The sequence below is a fragment of the Peromyscus maniculatus genome, chromosome 1, assembly GCF_049852395.1.
Source record: "Peromyscus maniculatus bairdii isolate BWxNUB_F1_BW_parent chromosome 1, HU_Pman_BW_mat_3.1, whole genome shotgun sequence".
NCBI classification, from domain to species: Eukaryota; Metazoa; Chordata; class Mammalia; order Rodentia; family Cricetidae; genus Peromyscus; species Peromyscus maniculatus.
In genome coordinates, this window is record NC_134852.1 from 113,763,652 (window position 1) to 113,784,537 (window position 20,886).

Here is a 20,886-nt window from a genome sequence, read left to right on the forward strand (position 1 = left end):
TGCCCGCCCAGAATTTTTTTTCTTGTGAAAACATCTTTCATGAATGAAGATGAATGAGAACCTTATCACCAAACATTAACGGCATGCTCTACTATAGTTCTGAAATAAAAGAAAAACTAAAAATAATTCTTCAAATGGAAGAATATAGTTTGATAGAAACATAAGGAATATGGAGGGAAAAGGAACATGAAAAAAGACAGTATTTTGCAAAAAGAAGCTTCTTTGATGAATGATGAGAGCTACACACACACGCACACACACACACACACACACACACACACACACACGCACACACACACACACACACACACTACAGTTAGGAATTTAGGAAAAGGGAAGCAGTAGGTTCTTCTCTTAGGCATAGGACCTCTCTAGCCACAGGTAGTTGTCTAGGTTTGCAATACCAGGCATGAATCCCTTTTTATTGCATGGGCTTTACGTCTGATTAGGTAGCTGTTGGTTTTTCACAAGACAGCAGTGTCATTAGTGCACTGTTGTGGATATTTTGCTGGTCCAGTCATTGTTGTGGTTTGTAGGCTTTGCAGTTTGTTAGGACTACAGATTGCTTTTCTCCATTGCCAGCTTCTATAGTGCCTTCGGGCACTATGAGAGCCAGTTCTCAAAGAGAGTGTTACTAGGTCAGTTCCAGCTTGATCCCTCCAAATCCTGTGTCCAAAGTGCATGGTGTCTTCTGAAAGACAGAGGCTCTCAAATCTTGTCAGAATGCCTGCTACAGTATGTGCCCCCTAGACATAAATGCACCCATGAAATCTCAACAACTTGGTTGCCAAAACAAGGATAGCATAATGACATTACCAGTTGACATGTCAATATGGACATGGGTAATTCCACATGGTCCCATCCCTAGATGAAGAGCTACAGGTGGTCAATGGCTGCCGAAAGGGGGAATCAGTTTTGTCTAGGGATGAGCTTCCACATAGGTTGTTTAATTCCAGTGGTCAGGCCTGGGCACATGTACATACTAAATGGACACAATGAAGTGTATGTACATGTAACAATAATAATTAAAGAGGACATCATGAATTTGGGAGGGAGTTAGGGGACAAAGAAGAAGTTTGAGGGTGGATGGAGTGACTGAAATTTATTTTCCAACATAGTACAAAGAAAAAGAGCAGGCAGCGTTGAAGGGGAAACCTGGCAGCATTCAGCTTCCTTACAGAGGAAGATTTGCTCTGTAAACCAGCAGATGATAGCATCTAGAAAGACCATCCTTTATCATTTATAGAGGTTGATAAACATTAAAAAGCAATTATATTCACAACAGCCTCTCCATTGTGTAGTTAAATCCTTCAATTACCCCGTGAGTCAGGAAAAGCTGAGAATATTTTCTCTACCTCAGACTGAGGATCCGAGTTAATGTACGAAGGTCAATGTGACAAAGGTCACAGCCAGATGACAATTCATAGCTAAGAATCTCCCTGTGATGCAATTATAGATGGAAATTGGACCAGCTAATGGATGACCTTGATTAGGCTGCATCCCTGACCTTCCTAGTTATATGCAGGCAGGAGTTGGTTGTGGTCTGGAATTTGAAGCTGTCTTTCACAGTAGCTGCTGCAAGAAGATAGTAAAAGCCAGGAGAAGCAGAGCAGAGACTGGAGCACAAGCATAGCTTCTGGAGAGTAAAGCACGATCCCTGGCAGGCATGACTCAGTGCAACTAAATGGGTGACAGGGCAAGGGCTTCAGGAGAACACTGTGGTGTGAGACCTGAGCCGAAGATAGCCCTTCTTATCAACCTCCAGAGAAGAGCCCCGAGATTCTCTGAATCCCCAAAGACTCTTCTCAAGGCTAATTGTGATTCTACATTCTCTGGGGAATAGTACAGAGACTGTGAGGATAGGGTCAGTGGCTCCCTCGTTAGGTCCCTCCCACTGGAGATGTAGACCGCCTTTCAGCTGCATGGAGTTAATGAAAAGGGCTCAGAGCTGCGTATTTCCCGAGGCTGTGAACAGAGCTAGAACTAGAGACATAGGAATACCCGACACAGCTGTGGTGGCCAAGGAAGGATGGGGGCGCTTTCTGCTGCTTTCCACAGCCAGTCCTGGTCCTAGGCATCATCAGCTCTTTCCCCTACTCTCCTTATTCTCTCTCTCTTGGCTTTAAAACAAGGAGGGCAGGTCCTGAACCCCCCACCCAAATGTTTCATCTCTACACTGCAAACGTCTCATCACAGCAGACTCTTAGCTCTTCTCTGTGGCCATTACCACTACGTTTCAGCGTACCATGTCAATTTGGGTTCTGCCACGTGCCATCTCCTCTCCTTGACTTCCCTGTTCCCACCAGCTGGCTCTTCCTAATCAGCAACCTTCTGCATTATCAACAGAAGAGAATGAGGTCTGAATTAGAAAGATGGCAGGGGTTACTAAGAAACACATTTCTTTGGGGGTTCTAGTTACCTCCTTGAAAGACTTTGGGTAAGTACTCACTGCCAGTGAGTTTTAATCTTTCGAACCCACCACTGGTATCTTATTTTGTTAAAAATGCATGGTGTCATTTAGTAGTTTTATACGCGCATTTTCTAGATATACATACCCTCTTTGAGCATTTTTAGAAGAGACAATGACAAGAAGTTAAGTTCTGAGTCCGTCCAGTGTGAGCACTTTGGCATACAGTAGATAAAACACTGACTTTGGAGTACTGAGGTCTGCATTTGACTTGAAGACTGGTTCCATCCACAGTCCTATTCTGACTCCAGCGTTCTGGATGAAGCAGATTTGGGGTGAACCTCCAAAGAAACAAGGCACAGGGGTCATTGGCTAGCCTGTGCTTGGAAGATGAAGTTAGGTATCTTTGTCTTTGTATAAGGATAGGTGGATAGGTCACAACATAGACAGCAGTGCTCAAAAATACAGAAATTCAGGGAGATGTAGACAAAATTAATCATGTTTAGATTTAGGAGAAACATTTATGGATGGTAAATGTACAGCATGTAGTTCAGATAAATCTACAATCATCTAGGGGTCTGTTACATATCAGGCACTGTTTTTGGCACTGAAGATATATTTGTCATGGAGACTTACTACAAAGCTAAGTGTTTGCTCTTGGTTATGAAATACAAATACAACTAACATTTAGGAAAAAGTTTTTCCAATGACAATTTAATCTGCTGTGGGAGATTAAGACTGGTGAATATTTCTTAGAATTTCTAGCCTGTAAGATTTTAAAACAGAAATAACCAACCCGAGCTTGGGTCAGATGGAGAGGGAGTCATGAAAAAGAAGCCAGAAAGCAGATTTTTAGCAGCCTGTAGTCGTACTTCCTTCAGTGAAATGTTCAACACGGATTATGTATTTTAGAGGCTGGGGTTGTGGATGTAGATGAGGCACAGTCTCTGACTCTGGTCCTCTTAGTTCACAGGATATTGAGGTTTGTGATAGGAGTAGATGCTCAGTCACAAAAGTAGAGCTTTGTACACTGTCTGTATTCTCTCAGAGCAGCGATTCAGGGATTATGGGCTCTTAGAGAAGGGTGAGGATTGAAACAGGTATTTTATTAAACTATGAAGGCTGCTCTGATGGTACTTGCTGATGAACTGAATAGTGTAGGAAGGAATGGAAAACAACAGATGAACTGATTCTAGGAGGAGCAACTGGCCATACAGGATACAAACTTTTGTATTTCAGAGCCACTTAGAAGAAGTTAAGATTTCTGCATAAACATTTCCTTGGAGGAAAAATGAGACATGTAAATTAGTATTTGAGGTTTTAGGATATGATGCTGAAACCCCTGGTGAATGAGTAGAATACCTTGAAAGAGGGCAATGCTCCAGGGTGTCTTTGAAGCAACATTTCCTATATTTTCTTAATTCCCTCTGTATTTAAAATGTGTTGTAAAATCTCCACCACTCTTTTCAGACAGTCTCACTATGTCACACACGCTGGCCTCGAACTCATATTTCTCCTGCCTCAGCTTCTGGAGTATTTGCATTACAAATGTGTGCAACCATCATGTCCAGTTAGTGAATTTTTTTTTTACATCTATACTCTTCCTTTCTTCCTTCTGTGCCCCTCTCTTCTTCCTTTCCTTCCTTCTCTTTCAGTTCTTTCCTTCCATCATGTGTGTTCTAAGGGTTGAACTCAGTCCATCAAGCTTGGTGGAAAGCACATTCATCTGCTGACCCATCTCACTGGGCCCCTCATTTCTTTTCTTTTCTTTTTTTGTTTTTTTTTTGAATATACTAATTAGGCCAAGAGCTTTATTGATGTAGTAGGCACTTTATAGTGAACACTGTAGAAACTCTCAGGCTTTTTTCATTTTAAAACCCAAGTTCTCCTTTTCACCCAGGCCCTTGGACCTGCACCCACCCAGATACTCCCTCCTCATTTTAAACAGGTGGTGCACACAGGTACACCTGACAAAATCTGGCCAGTCATTGTGATAGTTGGGTCTCAACTCTGTGTTACTTTGTAAACCAAGGCAGAAACTCTAAGATCCTGAAAAAAATTATGAAATAATAAGACAGTTCTTCCCTCTACCTTGAAATTTCTCTTTAGAAACAAGTGAACACAAAAACTTCTTGATATTACCCCTCACTGAATCTAGAGATCCATTCACTGTTGGCTTTCACAGCAAAATTCTTTATATGAGGGACACTGTCATTAGACTTCAAATCCTCCTTTCCTCAAACTCATTTAAACTAGACCCCACATGGTACTGTTCACCAACATCGCTTTATTCAGTTGTCCAGTCCCCAAATCTGTAAGTACAAGGGCAATGTGGTTTTCAGATGATTTGCTTCGCTAATAACATTAACACATTGTGGTAATTCCTCTTTCTTAGTATATGATGCTGAACAGGCTGTCAAGGCAGCACAGATTCCTGATACTTTGTCTTTAATAGTTACTCACCCAGTCTCCTTGGTTGACCTTCATCTCAGTTCTAAATGTTAAGAGTCTCACCTGAGTTTTTCTTCTTTCTATGAATACATGGTCCATCTTTGAGATGAACTGCTTTCATGCCTTCAGGTACTGCTTTCCAATGACCCTAAGCTTCTATCAACAACCAAAATTTCCCCTTCAAATTCAAAATCATATCAAACAGATCAACATTCACTTAGACTTCTCATGAGACATTTTACATGCTCTACTTTGAAAGTTGAAATCTTGATCTCCTCCTCTAAAACTTTTCTCATTTCAACAGAGTAACGCCTTCCTTTTGGTCTCTCATGCCAAAAGTCTTGACATGTCAGACTTCAACTTCTGATAAAGCCTGTATTTAATCTGCTGAAAACAACTCCACAGCACTTTCAAAATAAGCCTCCAATCTGATTACGTCTCACTGTGCTCACCACCATCTTGATTCTGAGCCAAATTCTTCCCTTCTTCGGACTACTGAAGAAGCCTTAATAAGTGTCTCCATGTTTTTACCTCTGGCACTTTCTGGTATTTTTTTTTTAAATTTTTAAATCATATCATAGATACCAGAGTAAACTTTTAAGAGGTTTTAAGAATTCAAATATTTTGGGGCTGGAGAGATGGCTAAGTGGTTAAGAGCACTGACTGCTCTTTCAAAGGACCTGGGTTCTAGGTTCAATTCCCAGCACCCAAATGGCTCAATTCCCAGCTCACAACTCTCTGTAACTCCAGTTCCAGAAGATCCAGCACCCTCATACAGACATACATGCAGACAAAAAATGTATAAAGAATTCAAATTATGTCTTTTTTCTGTTTAAACCAAAGTCTGAGAAAAATGTTTTTTCCCCCAAAGTTCTAGAAAGTTCTACGATGACTTGGATTTGTACGATTTGGAGGCCCCATCTGCCCCCAGTAGTTCTTCTGCTCTCTCACCTCATCTTGGCCACGTTGGCTACCCATCCGATATTTGGACAGTAGTCATACATAAACCTTAAGGCATTTTCTCTAGCCATCTTTTAGAATGTTCTTCTATCAGGGATAATTCTATCTATCCTGTATCTCTCATGCCTGTCTCACACCCTCTCATGTCATGTTTTCTGTTTTAGCCATTGCTGTGGAAACTAATGGAAAAAGCCACAGGGTTACTCAGATGCATCTTACCCTGAGAGAGAATGTTCAACTATTCCAGTGTCTCTGTGAACCTAGAAGACAGGAAGTCAACACTCTTTGGATAAATCCCTGACAGTGTGTTGGGGCAATGAGCAGAAGCCAATGAATGTGGTCAGAAAATCAGAGGTAAAGCTGTAGAATTCCAGAAAGGGCAATGGTGTAGAATGTTTCCAAAAGCAACATTTCCTCTTTTAAGTCTACAAGGAACAATCCTGAGGTTCCTTCTATGTGGTTCTTCAGATAGTATATGATACAATAGTGACAGTATTCTCCAGTTTGGAAATGCATCTTTGCATTAATTCCCCTTACTTTACTCTTTCTTTTCATTCTTGTTCAGTGGTTAATATAAACCGCCTGCATGGCATATTACACTTTGCCTTGTAAGAAAGCCAAACTACTGTGTTTTCTCAGCTATGACTCCTTGCTCAAAATCTTTTTTCAGTGAAGCTGACTATGATTTCTTCATTTAAAATCACTGGGTCTAGGAATGGACGTAGTTCAGGAGTACTTGCTTACTACGTGCAAGGCCCTGGGTTTAATCTCTAGCACTACAACATTTATTTTCTTTCTCCATCTGTTTTAGGATTCTATATCTTCCTATCTATCTATCTATCTATCTATCTATCTATCTATCTATCTATCTATCTATCTATCTATGTTTTTATTTAGCTTCAGATAGGATCTGACAACATATACCAGATTAGCTTTGGTTTTGAACTTATGTTCTTCCTGCCTCAGCTTCCTGAGTACTGAAATTACAGGTATGTGCTACTATGCCTGGCTTTAAAAAAATAAAATTACATAGTATGATTGTGGTAACAATTATGTTTTTATTGTTTTAAAACCTTTTACAATTTTCTACTAAAGAACAAGTTTGTTGTGGACTTTTTTAGTCATGGACTTTTTCTTAATCCATTAAGTAAGAAGACACATTTCATTCAGTTTATGCATATAATCACTGACTTATCTGAATATGGAGTCGAAGCTTGAGACATAAAAAAATACAGTTCTTTTGAGGTAGGATAGAAACAATGTACTGAAATAAGAAGACAGAGAGATGGGAAACAGCAATAAAGCAGGGCCCAATATAGAGTGAGTTTTCATGGCCAGTTCAGACAAAAGTTGCTGATATCTAGAAGGGAATGAAACAGGTAAGGGGCCAGTGGCATATCATGGAAGCCATGTGTCCTCCTAATGAGAGAAATTGAAGGGATGCAATAAAAATAGAATCCAGATTTCAAACTCAGAGGGTATTTGAGAGAGCTGAGACTGAATCTAGATACTTTTAGATGGTTTGTTGTCAGCCAGATGAACAGGGTGTTACCATAACTGTCATTAAGAAACAAGAAAAAAAGTACTTTTTCAAGAAACTAACGTTAGAGTTGAATTTACATTTTTTTGTTTTTGTTTTTTGTTTTTTCTAAACGTTGAAAGGACCTGGAGAGTATTCTAGAGCAGATCTCTAGAATCAACGGAATCTTCTTCGATAATGGGTACAGTCTAATCTGACTGTTCTAACATGGCAGCCACCGGTTATAGACGGCTGTCAGAAACCTGAGTGTTTTGTTTGACTAATGAGCTTTTTTTTTTTTTTTTTTTTTTTTTTTTTTTTTTTTTTTGGTTTTTCGAGACAGGGTTTCTCTTGTGTAGCTTTGCGCCTTTCCTGGAACTCACTTGGTAGCCCAGGCTGGCCTCGAACTCACAGAGATCCGCCTGGCTCTGCCTCCCGAGTGCTGGGATTAAAGGCGTGCGCCACCAACGCCCGGCGCGACTAATGAGCTTTTATTTTAGCAACTATTAATTCAAATAGCCACATATGGCTAGTGGGATCTATAGCAAAGTAATCTTTCAGAAAATGCATGTGTGTGACTCTTTGGGACATTAGAAGTTACAGCTTATTTGCCTTCTTTGTTTGTGCCTAAGTTGGAGATTTTGGGACAGGAAATTGACTTTTGCATTTGAAAGTTTAGCTTGATAAGAATATATAACAGGATGTGTTAAAGCAATGAACCAAGGGGTTGGAGAGATAGCTAGCTCAGCAGTTAAGAGTATACACTGCTCTTACAGCAGACTTAGTCCCAGCACCCATACCAGGAAGCTCATAACCTTCTGAAACTGCAGCTCTAGAGGATCTGATAGCCTCTTCTGGCCTTTACAGGCACCTGCATTCATGTTCACATACTCATTCACAGACATACTTGCATACATATAATTAAAAAATAAAGAACAAACCTTAAGAAATAAACTGATTTTACCATATTTTATTTCCCCACCCAAAGGTATTCCTGATATCAAGAACACAGCAAACACTACCATCTCTCTATCACTTTATGAAGGTTGTCATGTGACATCAGTTCTGTGGATATTTAATATTCTCTTATTCAGAGTCAAAGTTCCTTGAGGCATGAAACATGGGCTATATTATCGTATTTCCACGAGAGCCATCAACTTACTTTGGTTAAGGTCTAACAATGGAAATGGGACCTAATCCATTCAGCTGGGGTAGCAGAATTCTATTATCATGTATTTCATAGAAAATACACACAAAAGGTGAAGGACCATTTGAATACCAACAAGAAGAGTTTCCAGGAGTCATGTCAGCCATCAATACTACTGAAACCCACCCAGAGGCCTTTTTGTTGGTAGGAATACCCGGTTTGGAGCACCAGCACATCTGGATCTCCATTCCTTTCTTCTTTGCCTATACCTTGGCCCTCCTGGGCAACTGTACCCTTCTCTTCATTATCTGGGCAGACTCAGCCCTCCATGAGCCTATGTACCTCTTTCTGGCTATGTTGGCAACCATAGATCTGGTCCTTTCTTCAACTACACTGCCCAAAATGCTTGCTATTTTTTGGCTCAGAAACCAAGAGATTAATTTCTATGCCTGTCTTATCCAGATGTTCTTTCTCCATTCTTTCTCCATCATGGAGTCAGCAGTGCTGCTGGCCATGGCCTTTGACCGTTATGTGGCCATCTGCAAACCCCTGCACTACACCACAATTCTGACCAAACCCCTCATCATCAAGATTGGCCTGGCCGCTGTCACTCGGGCGGTGACATTAATGACTCCACTCCCCTTTCTGCTCAGACGCTTCCACTACTGTCGAGGGACAATGATTGCTCACTGCTACTGTGAACACATGGCTGTGGTAAGGCTGGCATGTGGGGACACACGATTCAACAACATCTATGGCATTGCTGTGGCCATGTTTATTGTGGTGCTGGACCTGCTCTTTGTTATCTTGTCTTATGTCTTCATCCTTCGTGCTGTTCTCCAGCTTGCCTCTCAGGAGGCCCGCTACAAGGCCTTTGGGACATGTGTGTCTCATATAGGTGCTATTCTGTCTACCTACACACCTGTAGTCATCTCCTCAGTCATGCATCGTGTAGCTCGTAGGGCTGCTCCTCATGTCCACATACTTCTTGCAATTTTCTATCTTCTTTTTCCACCTATGATTAATCCCATTATCTATGGTGTCAAGACCAAGCAGATTCGTGATCATGTGCTCAGCCTATTCCGTAGAAAGGATGTGTAGATGGATAGTTATTTTCTTACCCACAAGTCCAGTACTGAATAGATGGTGTATTGGATAGAGGGAGAAACGCTTAGAGTAACTGCAGGATCCCAGTTGGCAATTCACCAGTCTTAGAACTCCTTGACATCCCGTTATTTACTGATCCATCAGTCATATTTCATTAGGTGTGCACCTATAGCAGGAGCCGGACCAGGCCATTTTCATAGGGGCTTTACATGATTAAGGAAGACAATGAAACTTCCAGAGTGGATATTGCTATCTACATGAAAGACAGAAGGCATACTGGCTAAGATTGGCTCATACATAGGAGATTTTCTCGATTATTTCACCCAGAGTATTAATGAAGGTAGGAACATGGTGCAAGAATGGAGTCACAGGAGGAGATTTCTGAGTGCTTGTGAGAAAACTTCAAGAAACCAAGGGTCCTGTGACCTCAGTTTCTTCAAAAACATGGAATTGTTTATGGATTATGTTTTTTCCCCTCCCAGGTATAGCAGATAGGAGAGAGTTTACTTCAGATCATTCATTACAACTGGCTTTTGTTATTTGTGTATATGCCTATACAGAAAAGCATGTTTTTGCCATGTTCTGCTTGCCCATCACATGCAGCTTGACTGCCACATGTGGCTTGCCCTTGTGATTGGAAACTTCATTCACGTGACCCTTCTTAACCCTTAAATTGTCTGATGCTTAGAATAAAGTTGCACGAGACTTGACTCTGCCTCATTTATCAGCTTCACTCTTCCGGGTCCCACTGCTTCAAGAGCGGTGACAGATGAACTAAATCACTAATTTGGTAACCCATAGGCCAATGCCATCCACCACTGAAACTACTTGTGTAATGCTTTAAGATGGCCTCCGGCCTCTACTTCTCTTCCTAAGCCCATCTTTAAATGTGACCGTCTCTGCACTTGAATAGCTTTATTCATAGGAGATTTCTTTCTTCTTTCTTTCTCTCTTTCTTTCTTTCTTTCTTTCTTTCTTTCTTTCTTTCTTTCTTTCTTTCTTTCTTTCTTTCTTTCTTTCTTTCTTTCTTTCTTTATTTCTTGAGACAGGGTTCCTCTGTGTTGCCCTGCCTGTTCTGGAACTCACTCTGTAGACCAGGCTGGACTAGAACTCAGAGATCTGCCTGCCTCTGTGTCCCAAGAGTTGAGATTAAAGGTGTATGCCACCAATGCCTGGCCATAAGGAAGTCTTAATAAACTTAACTATTATCTGCATAGTTCCCTTGGTATGGCTCTTTGAACAACAAAAATTATAGAATTCTCTGTTGATTAAAATTATCTCTTCTTTCTGGTTTTGTTTTTATATTATTATTATTATTTATTTTTGTTTTTGCCAGACAAGGATGACCTGGAATTCTTAGTCATGATAAGTCTTCTTTATTAGTTTATTGGCTGTTGGGATTACAAGTATGAACTACCACCAAACTTGTATGTATTTTAGTATCATCTGAGCATCTTCAAAAATATCCCAAACCCAGGCTATACTTTCACCAATTTAACCAATGTACAGGTGAATATGTTATCAATTGTATGTTTGAAGATTAGAAAAACAATGATGCTGATATATCTTAGATAAAACATTACACAAAACTATATTGAAAGAATTTTGGTATTTCTAATCTGCTTGCTAAAATGTAGAGGGATGATTATTGTCTTTGCTTATTAGTCTATATTGTATCATTTGGCCATTTCTAAACTACCAATCAATGTACTATGGCAGTTCTAGGTAAAAGAGTTGCCTGGAACCATCAAGGATTTGTGTTGAGGTATTGTTTCAGAATTTACTGAAAGTTGCTTAGGCTCCAGATGATTCACAACTAGCATACATAAATTATCTGGTGTCATTATTATATTTGAATTAATGTACACCCATTTATAAGTCATCCTCTTGTATTTGTTTAGTGGTTGCTAGTCTTCCCTGCGTATCCCTCCCCCGCCCAGTTCATTCCTTCTCTTCTTTGTCCTGGTGGAAAAATACAAGGACTTGACCATACTATGATCCAGTCAAAGATGTTTTTCTGTGAAATTCTGAACCCAAACTGGAATCTTCATTGTCAAACTATTAGGCCATTAAATTAAAAAAAAAATAGTTGTGTGTGTACCTGCTTGTCTGTATGTGCACTACATACATGCAGGTGCCCAATGAGGCCAAAGAAGGTTTTTGAATCTCTTGGAACTTACAAATAAATGGTTGTAAGCTCCTGGTGTGGGTATTGGGAACTGAACCCTGGTTCTCTGCAAGAGCAACAAATGCTCTTAAGTGCTAAGCTATCTTTCCAGCTCAAAGTATATCAATTTTGATATCTTTTTTTTTTTTTTTTGGTTTTTCGAGACAGGGTTTCTCTGTGTAGCTTTGCACCTTTCCTGGAACTCACTTGGTAGCCCAGGCTGGCCTTGAACTCACAGAGATCCTTCTGGCTCTGCCTCCCGAGTGCTGGGATTAAAGGCGTGTGCCACCGCCGCCCGGCTTGATATCTTAATATAGCATATATATTTTCATAACCCTCGTAACTTGAATGTATCTTTACTCCCAATTTGATTCATGTCCTGGTCCTCAGATGTACATAAGTATGGCAATCTCTGTTGTGTCTGAAATGTAACTGAGCAACCAGACACTGTTGACCAAGGATGCTGTTGCCATTATTACCGACATAAGAATTCTCTCTATAGCCCTAGAAGTCTTTTCATTTTGACTATAAATATCTATCCTATCAATTCTGGTCCCTATTTGAGTGTCTTTGGTATTGAACAACCATGAGATGTGACAAAAATGTATAACAAGCTGCAATTCCCCTTGACAAAGCAAGACATCAGAGTGTATTTTTGGGAACAAGAGCTAAACACTCACATGATTGGTATTTCACGGTTATGGGAGTTGGGGAAAAAAGATAAGAAGATAAGAACTCTGAACAAAGGTGATCTCTTTAGTTTAAACAAAATAATGGCTTTCACACGGTGTCACTGGACCATAGCGTGATTGATGCTCAAGAATTATTTCTTGCCGGGCGGTGGTGGCATATGCCTTTAATCCCAGCACTCGGGAGGCAGAGGCAGGAGGATCTCTGTGAGTTCAAGGCCAGCCTGGTCTACAGAGTGAGTTCCAGGAAAGGCACAAAGCTACACAAAGAAACCATGTCTCAAAAAACAAAACAAAAACAAAACAAAACAAAGAAAAAACCAACCAAAAAAAAAAAGCATTATTTCTTATTTAGAAGTAATACGGAAACTATGGAAACCATGAGTTTCCCCTCTCCCCTCTGCTCCTTTCCCTTCCCTTATGTTCTTTTTTTTCTTCTTATGCTGGGGTTAAGCTGAGATCCCTGACTTATCATTAATGGTAAGGGGGAAGTTATCAAATTAGACCAGAGAACAAAAACACTGAATTCTTAGCTTTTAGAATCCAGAGTCTTGATCAAGAAACACAGAAGAGAGTTTCAGAAAGACTTGAGGCAGAAGGCAGGGTTTCTTCATGGTTTCATTAGGTTAAGCACCCAGACCTTCTGTAGCTGGTAGAAGATCTATGTGTTGGGACCATGACCTCTTTCCACCAAGCTGAACTCCCAAGGTTCCCAGGGGCACAGGGCTTTGCAACATTAGCACTTCTTTTCTGGGACAAGGACAAAGTGGTTGGCTGAAAGAGCAAGAACTATGGCACTGCCTGGTTTGTACAGAGTCCTGCAGTCATGATGGAGGAGTTTGCATGACAGACAGTCTCACCAGGGTCCTGTGGGAACACTGTTGTCCTTCATCTCAGGGGATGAATACCAGAGTCTCCTCAGTCTGGTTCTGTGGGTCACAATATACAGGAGTGCTGTTTATCATAGCACAAGATGGATCAGGCTCGGAGCCAGTGGAGGAACCAGGAAGCAGCATCCCTCTCTTGTGATTTCCAAAAGTCCACTCCATCTCCTACTGAAGTCTTAAACTTTTGAGATCTGTGATGGACTGAATTGTAAACTGAAATTGTTTAAGAGTATTAAAGTTATGGGGCTGGAAAGATAGCTCGGTGGTTAAGAGCACTGGCTACTCTTCTAGAGGACCAGGGTTCAATTCCCAGTACCCACATTGTTGGTTTTTAGTGGCACTCTTACCCTGTGAGGAAAGGTCACAACAGGACAGAATCCACTAACAAGAGTTCTATTAAGATGAGGAGAAAAGGACAGGTGTGATCAGGCTTGCTGAAAGGACACATCTGTGAAGGGTGCACGTGCACGCGTAGGGGTGGGGGTGTACATGGGGACCGGCTTTTAAAGGCCAAGCACACACAGGCCCACATGGCTATTCCACGAATGCACATAGATGGTTGGGTCGCACGCTTTACACAACCATGCAGTCACAGGGTCATGGGTCATGCAGGATGTATGACCCGGAAATGACTAGGTAGAAATGACTAAGTGTCCCGTTGGGCATACACGACCTTGGGGCTGTGGTGGGAATTCCTATCACACATGGCAGCTCACAGCTGTCTGTTATTCCATTTCCGGGGGACCCTATATCCTTACACAGACATACATGTAAGCAAAACATAAATGCACATAAAATAAAACTAAACCATTAGAAAAGGGGCATTAAAGTTGGTTAGATTTCGTTGTTGATGGCTATTTTCTGTAACCTTGTTTTCATTGCAGTTTACCTCTGAGCTCCTGAGAACCTGAAGTTATGTTTTTGTGCAGCCAGGTCTTTGTATTTGTTACACAGGAAAATGGTGAGAGATATTAGCCTTTTGTCATCCTAAGACTACTTAGGTAAGCATCATCTTAGATGAAAAACCTCAAATAGTCATGAGAGTGTGCTGGGTAACCAAAGGGAAAATAAAACAAACACAAAACAAAACAAAACAAAAACAAACACAAACAAACAAACAAACAAACAAATAAAAAAGCTGGTTTTGTTGATAGGACTTTCTGCAGAGAAAAAAAAAATCAGCATTAAGAACTGTCTCTTTCTATAAGTGAGCTGTGATTAAGACATTTTTCACTTTTTCTTTTTTGAGATTTTCCCACAATGGGACAAAGAACAGAGACTTTGAAGCACTCAGTCCTAGATGGGATGTTTTTCATTAGTCCCTTCACTTCAAGACTCAGGGATCTATGAGGAAGAGGAGGCAGAAAGATTGTAGGAACCAGAGGTGATAGAAGAGAATGTATTTATTTTTACTTTCTGTCTCTGGGTGTTTTGCCTGCATATTTGCCTGTGTGCCATGTGCATGCAGAACCTGTGGAGACAAGAAGAGGGCATGGATCTCTTGGGACTGGAATTATAGTGAGCTACCATGTGGGTGCTGGGAATTGAATTCTGTCCCCTGGAAGAACAGCCAGTGTTCTTAATTGCCTGAGCCATTGCTCCAGCCCTAATTGGTATAATCTTTATGCTTTCCCAGGAACCATTCCAGTCTTTTTTTGCCTTACTGCTCATTCTGTCTCAGGGGCCTTTCAATGTACAACACAGACTATTTAGGAGACAAGTTGATTTTTATAATTTGTGTGCCAGGCAGCATACAAGAATTCTACACTATCTTATTGCATCCTTACAACAAACCCATAATGATTACCACTATTTTCATTTAAGAGAAAAGGAAACAGGCTTTGGTCATGTGTTCAAAGTCTGACATACTATTCGAGGTCCACCTCTGCCCTTTATGATTCTATAGCTCGAGTTGTTAAGACATTTGTGCCACACAACCCTATTTAAATACCACATCAATGTCTCCTCTCTCAATCATTTCCCAACCAGGCTCAAAAAGGGATGGTAGTCTTTTACTATCATCCAGAGTGTTGGTTATAGAAGGGAAACATAGTTGCATGAGGAGGAAGCAACCACAGGTTTGATTAAGATATTCACCTATTAGTCATATCTGCATACTTAGTTATTTAGTGGTCATTCCCTTCTATTCTGTTGAGATAAGCCCTTTACCACAGGACAGCCATGACCACAGATGACAGGTGGACTAAATGTCCTAATGAAAATAAGATGACACTACTGAGTCTGGTGGGTGCTCTTAGGAGGCAGCCACTGGATGGAGCAGGAGCATAAATCCATCCTTTTCTTGTCTTTGCCCTCAGTCATTCAATTCCATATGATGCTGGAGTTGGTTTTGGTCTTTGGGAGACTCAACAGAATATCTAGGGAGAAATGCCTAGCTGTGGATTTTTTGATATGGAAATACAGGATACAAATATGATAGGATAAAAGAATGGATTGTTGAACCTACTTTTAAAGAGCAACAACTTGTTTAAAAGTGTTTTACATTGCTATTGATTTTAGTTTATTGATACAAATTTGAAGTTAATTTTGTTATACTGTATGTATATTTTTATTCTTAAGATATCATGTGTATACGACTCATTTAATGTTGTAATGTATCATTAAGAAATACAGATTAATAGTTAATTATCTATGATAATCAAACTTATAGTCATGTTAGTTTAGTTTTCTAGGTATACATAGATTTCAGATAGGTAATCTTCAAACACTTCAAAGACCTACAGAATATGGCATTTAAAATGTATGAAAAACTTAGACTTTCTGGACAGCGAGCCACATCTGCTCTTGGCAGGACCAATTTACTTCAGAGAGAAAGATGGGCATCGAAGACACTCCATATGGAGTTTATCTTCTTCTTGGCAAAAATAGCTATGTGGGCAAGAAACTTTTCTTGCCTGTACTGCTGATAAAATGTTGTATAAACTGGACATGCAGGACTCATAGGAAGGTGACCAAAACAAAATGAAGACAAATGGTCCTTCAGGTTCCTGCTTTGCAGAAGAAACTACCAGACATTCTACAGGACACCAAGAGAAGTGATTGAGAGACTCTATACCTATGGGCTGAAGATGGATGCCCCAACAATGCAGAAGAACTTTAGGTGACTGTCCAGGCATCCAGCTGTCTCTGTCATTCTAGATTTTTGGAAGTTGCTTACAATGCTTTTCCTGTTTACTTAGGTAATGCTGTATCCTTCTGAAGTCTTTGATGTAGTTGAAGACTAGATAGTTATAATTTTCTTTGGTTATGATAAAAGATAAATTAGATGTAAAACTTTAGACTCACAAATATAGGATAGACAAAACACTTTCTTTAATTTTGCCAAATACAAACAGACTAAATATTGTAACTGTAATTTTTGATAACTGTTTGTTATATGTAATTTTGCTATGTTAAAGTTAAAACCTTACTTTTTAATTAAACAAAAAAATGGAAATGTTGTGGGATAATGCTTTTGTACACTGGTTTAATAAAATGCTGATTAGCCAGTAGCCAGGCAGGAAGTATAGGTGGGATAAGCAGACAAGGAGAATTTTGGGAAGAGGAAGGCTGAGTGAGGAGACACCAGTCTGCTATCCAGGGAGCAGCATGTAATGGCACACAGGTAAAGCCATGGAAAATGTGGTGACATATAGATGAACAGAAATGGGCTGAGTTTAAGTGTAAGAGCTAGTCAGTAGTAATCCTGAGCTAATGGCCGAGCAGTTTTAATTAATATAAGCCTCTGTGTGTTTACTTGGGTCTGAGTAGCTGCGTACCAGGCAGGACACAGGAAAGCTTCCAGCTACAATTTTCTAAAGCTATTCTGCCATAAAGTTCTTAGTATAAAGCTGTATTTTAGAAGTTCATATTCTTCATATGTATAATTACAATATTTAAGTGGAATTTAGGCATTATAATAGTTAACTATGTCAAAGTTTCCTGGTAATTTCCCTCAGCATACATTCCACCATTGGGTTTGAAAGTTACATTCTTTTATATTCTCCTTTGCCTGGGCCAGACTAATATTTAAAACAGATTTTCTAGCTCTGATAAGTCAAAAGTGTCTTTTCTCTAACTTCAGGTAAAAGCCAGTAGATAAAACTAATTTTAGAACTAAAATTCGTAAACTCCCTGTCTTTTCACAATAATTTGATTCAACTTTATCCCTGCAATCAGGGACTGTGATAGGATCGGAGAACAACTGCCCTTTACCTAATACAATGGAGAAAGAGTAACAATTGCTATCAAGACAATCTTTGTATTAGGCGTAGATGGGTGAAATGAAACTTGGGTATAGTCAGGAATTTGCATTAAACATTGGGGACTTGTGCTATTTCAAGTTTCTTACTTATTTTATTTTATTGAATGATATGAGGCTTGTGTCCTCGTTTTGACTTGACCATTGGCTTTCTTAGGTTATATTTTTCTAAAATACTAAAGTGATATCTTTTTAACTTAATAGCACCCATTTTGGCCTTTTAAAAACTCATCATGACTCATAAACTTGAAGTTAAATTTCTTAAAATTTGAAAAAATGGACATAATCATGATTCTGAAGCACTAGAATCAGGGGTAATTGCCTTTTAAAAATGCATTACCAAAATTTTATGTAAGTGTTTTGAGCTCAAGTCTCCTTATGGAACTTTTGTGATCAGTTAGCAATATAGAAAAAAGGTTAAGTCATAGCAAGGGGTAGCAAGAAGAGTTCCCCAAAGAGACCTGGAGCATTTTCAAGGTTTATCCACCACAAGGTCTCTATCTATCTATCTATCTATCTATCTATCTATCTATCTATCTATCTATCTATCTATCCTATCTCTTCACCTTTGACCCTCCTATTACCCACCCCCCTTCAGGTCAATCCACTGTTAGCGCCTTTCCTTTATCCTTTTGTTATCTCAGTGAAGTTATTGTCCCTCAGTATGTTATCTTGGAGCTTCTGATGTGGCATCTCACAATGTCCTTTGCTATCTCCTACTTTTCCCCCATTCAGCTCTGGGAGATGTGGTATTCCATGTCCATCTTGTCTGTTTAAATGGAGGAATGAATTGGTTTAAAAACGTTAACTCCCATGAACAGTAAAATCCCATTCTCAGTCCCATTAAATTAAACTTTCTCATATTTATGTTGCCTCCATCTTTGATAGATAAATGTCATTTTAGTAGGGGCAACTCAAAAGAATTTGAAGTTTACCAGTATAATGTCTGGAAGTTTTCAACAAAATTTACTAAATTGTCTTTAAGAAGGTTGTAGGATAGGATTCTACTTTTTAGAAGTTATGCTTGATTACCCCTGCCATAGAGAAACAGGAAATCTGACACCACAGAAGTAAAGGATACAATGATCTCAGCTCTCATAGTTTATATGCTTATTGCACTCAATTGCACAAAATCAAATAGGTTAAAAAAAAAGAGAATTACAGTACAGGAGTACCTGCTCTTCCTTTTCCACGTGGAGATATTGGATTCACGTTGCATGCTCCAACAGCATAATCTTTAGGACTGCTCTTAGGCTCTTATCCCTACTGTTTAGGTAGCACCCAGAAATATCATGGGCTTCCTTACTTAAGAAGAACCTCTTCTGATGTCTGGATAGAGGGAGACATTACAGGGTAAGAGAGAGACCTGCTGCTAGGGAAATTCCCAGGAATCCACAAGAATGACCCCAGATTAAACTACTAGCAGTAGTGGTGAGGGTGCCTGAACTGGCCTACCCTGGTAATCAGATTGGTGAATACCCTAACTGTCATCATAGAGCCTCCATCCAGTAACTGATGGAAGCAGATGCAGAGATCCACAGCCAAGTACCAGGCTGAGCTCTGGGAGTCCAGTTGAAGAGAGAGAAGAGGGATTATCTGAGCAAGGGGAGGGGGTGTCAGGGTCATGATGGGGGAATCTACAGAGACAACTGAACCATGCTCATAGAAACACACGAACTTTAGACCAACAGCTGTGGAACCTGTATGGGACTAGACTAGACCCTCTGCACACATGAGACAGTTGTGTAGCTGTGTCTGTTTGAAGGTACCCTGGCAGTGTGATCAGGATTTATCCCTGGTACATGAGCTGGCTTTCTGGACCCCATTACCTATATTTGGACACCTTTCTCACCCTTGAGGCAGGAGGGAGGAGCTTGGTCTTGTCCCCTCATGGGAGAACTTACCCTTTTGAAGGAGAGGATGAGGGGTACATTGGGGGAGGAGGTTAGATGGGGATGGGGAGAGCAGGAGGAGAGATGAGAGGGGGATCTGTGGTTGATATGTAAAATGAATAAATTTTTTTAAAAAATAAAATAAAAAAGAAGAGCCTCTTCCAATCGTCACTAAATATTTATGTGTCTCTGGGTTGAGTTCCTGACTTAATAATATGTAAAAGTCTCTCTCGGATCTGCTTGGTGCGTACAGCATAGACAACTGGGTTGAGGATGGGTGGGATGAGGAGATAAAAGTTGGCCAAAAGAATATGGATATGGGGAGGCACTTGATGGCCAAAGCGATGGGTGAGAGATGAAACAGCAATAGGGATATAGAAGACAAGGATGGCACAGATGTGAGAACCACATGTCCCCAAAGTCTTCAACCTGGCATCAGAGGTGGACAATCCCAACACAGCTCTGAAAATCATCACATAAGATGCTGCTATCGCTAGTGAGTCTAGGATTAACACCAGGAAACCAATTCCCATTCCATATAAATTGTTGACTCTTGTGTCACCACATGCCAAAGTGACCACAGCCATGTGCTCACAGTACGAGTGGGCAATGATTTGGGTTCGATAAAGGGGCAGCCTCAGGCGAATTAGGAGTGGAAGAGGTCCAATGTAGAATACTCCTCGGAGGAGAGCAGCCAGCCCCAAACGTGCCACCACTGCATGGGTAAGTACTGATGTATGGTGTAGTGGGTCACAGATGGCCACGTAGCGGTCAAAAGCCATGGCAAGAAAGATGCCCGACTCGACAGTAGCAAAGCAGTGGACAAAGAACATCTGAGCCAGGCAGGCATCTAGACCAATGCTGCAGGCACCAAACCAGAAGATGGCTAATAGCTTGGGCATTGTAGAAGTTGACAGGACCAGGTCAATGACAGCCAACATGCATAGGAAGAAATACATGGGCTGGTGCAGGCTGCGCTCTGTCTTAACCACTGCCAAGATGGTGATGTTCCCCACCACAGCCACCAGATACATGGAACCAAAGGGGATGGAGAGCCAGATGTGCAGGTATTCCAGTCCTGGGATGCCAGTGAGCCAGAACGAGCTGGGTACGGAGCAGGCATTATTAGAAATGAACATGCTTGGGCACATGGGATATGCAGAGGAGCTCTTAACATCGGGTTTCTACTCCTGTGAGAGATAATGCCTCTGACTGCTCTAGAATAGATCCTCATTTCCATTCTTGATATCTTGTGGCACCTACAACAAAGAAGAATTCTGAATGCCAACTTGAAAGATCACTATGTTACTTAATTAATAAGAATTATCATTGATGACACCCATTGCTAAACACAGAAACAGGGTTTCTATCATTGACTTTTCAAAATATAGTATAGAAA

General features: G+C 40.5%; 2 protein-coding genes across 2 annotated transcripts; one reads left to right on the plus strand and one right to left on the minus strand.

Moving 5' to 3' along the window:
* The first annotated feature begins 8,640 nt into the window (after window positions 1-8,640).
* LOC102924393 (olfactory receptor 52K1-like) lies at window positions 8,641-9,585 on the plus strand. Its single transcript, XM_006993326.1, has one exon. It carries the CDS (start codon window positions 8,641-8,643, stop codon window positions 9,583-9,585), a length of 945 nt encoding a protein of 314 aa, XP_006993388.1.
* A 10,081-nt stretch (window positions 9,586-19,666) lies between these two features.
* LOC102907491 (olfactory receptor 52M1-like) lies at window positions 19,667-20,626 on the minus strand. Its single transcript, XM_006993352.2, has one exon. The coding sequence runs from the start codon at window positions 20,624-20,626 to the stop codon at window positions 19,667-19,669; it is 960 nt and encodes a 319-aa protein (XP_006993414.2).
* Window positions 20,627-20,886: the final 260 nt, after the last annotated feature.

What these genes read in the sequence shown, in the direction of transcription:
- LOC102924393 (XM_006993326.1), top strand. Translation starts at nt 8,641, where the DNA reads ATGTCAGCCATCAATACTACTGAAACCCACCCAGAGGCCTTTTTGTTG.
- LOC102907491 (XM_006993352.2), bottom strand. Translation starts at nt 20,626, where the DNA reads ATGTTCATTTCTAATAATGCCTGCTCCGTACCCAGCTCGTTCTGGCTC.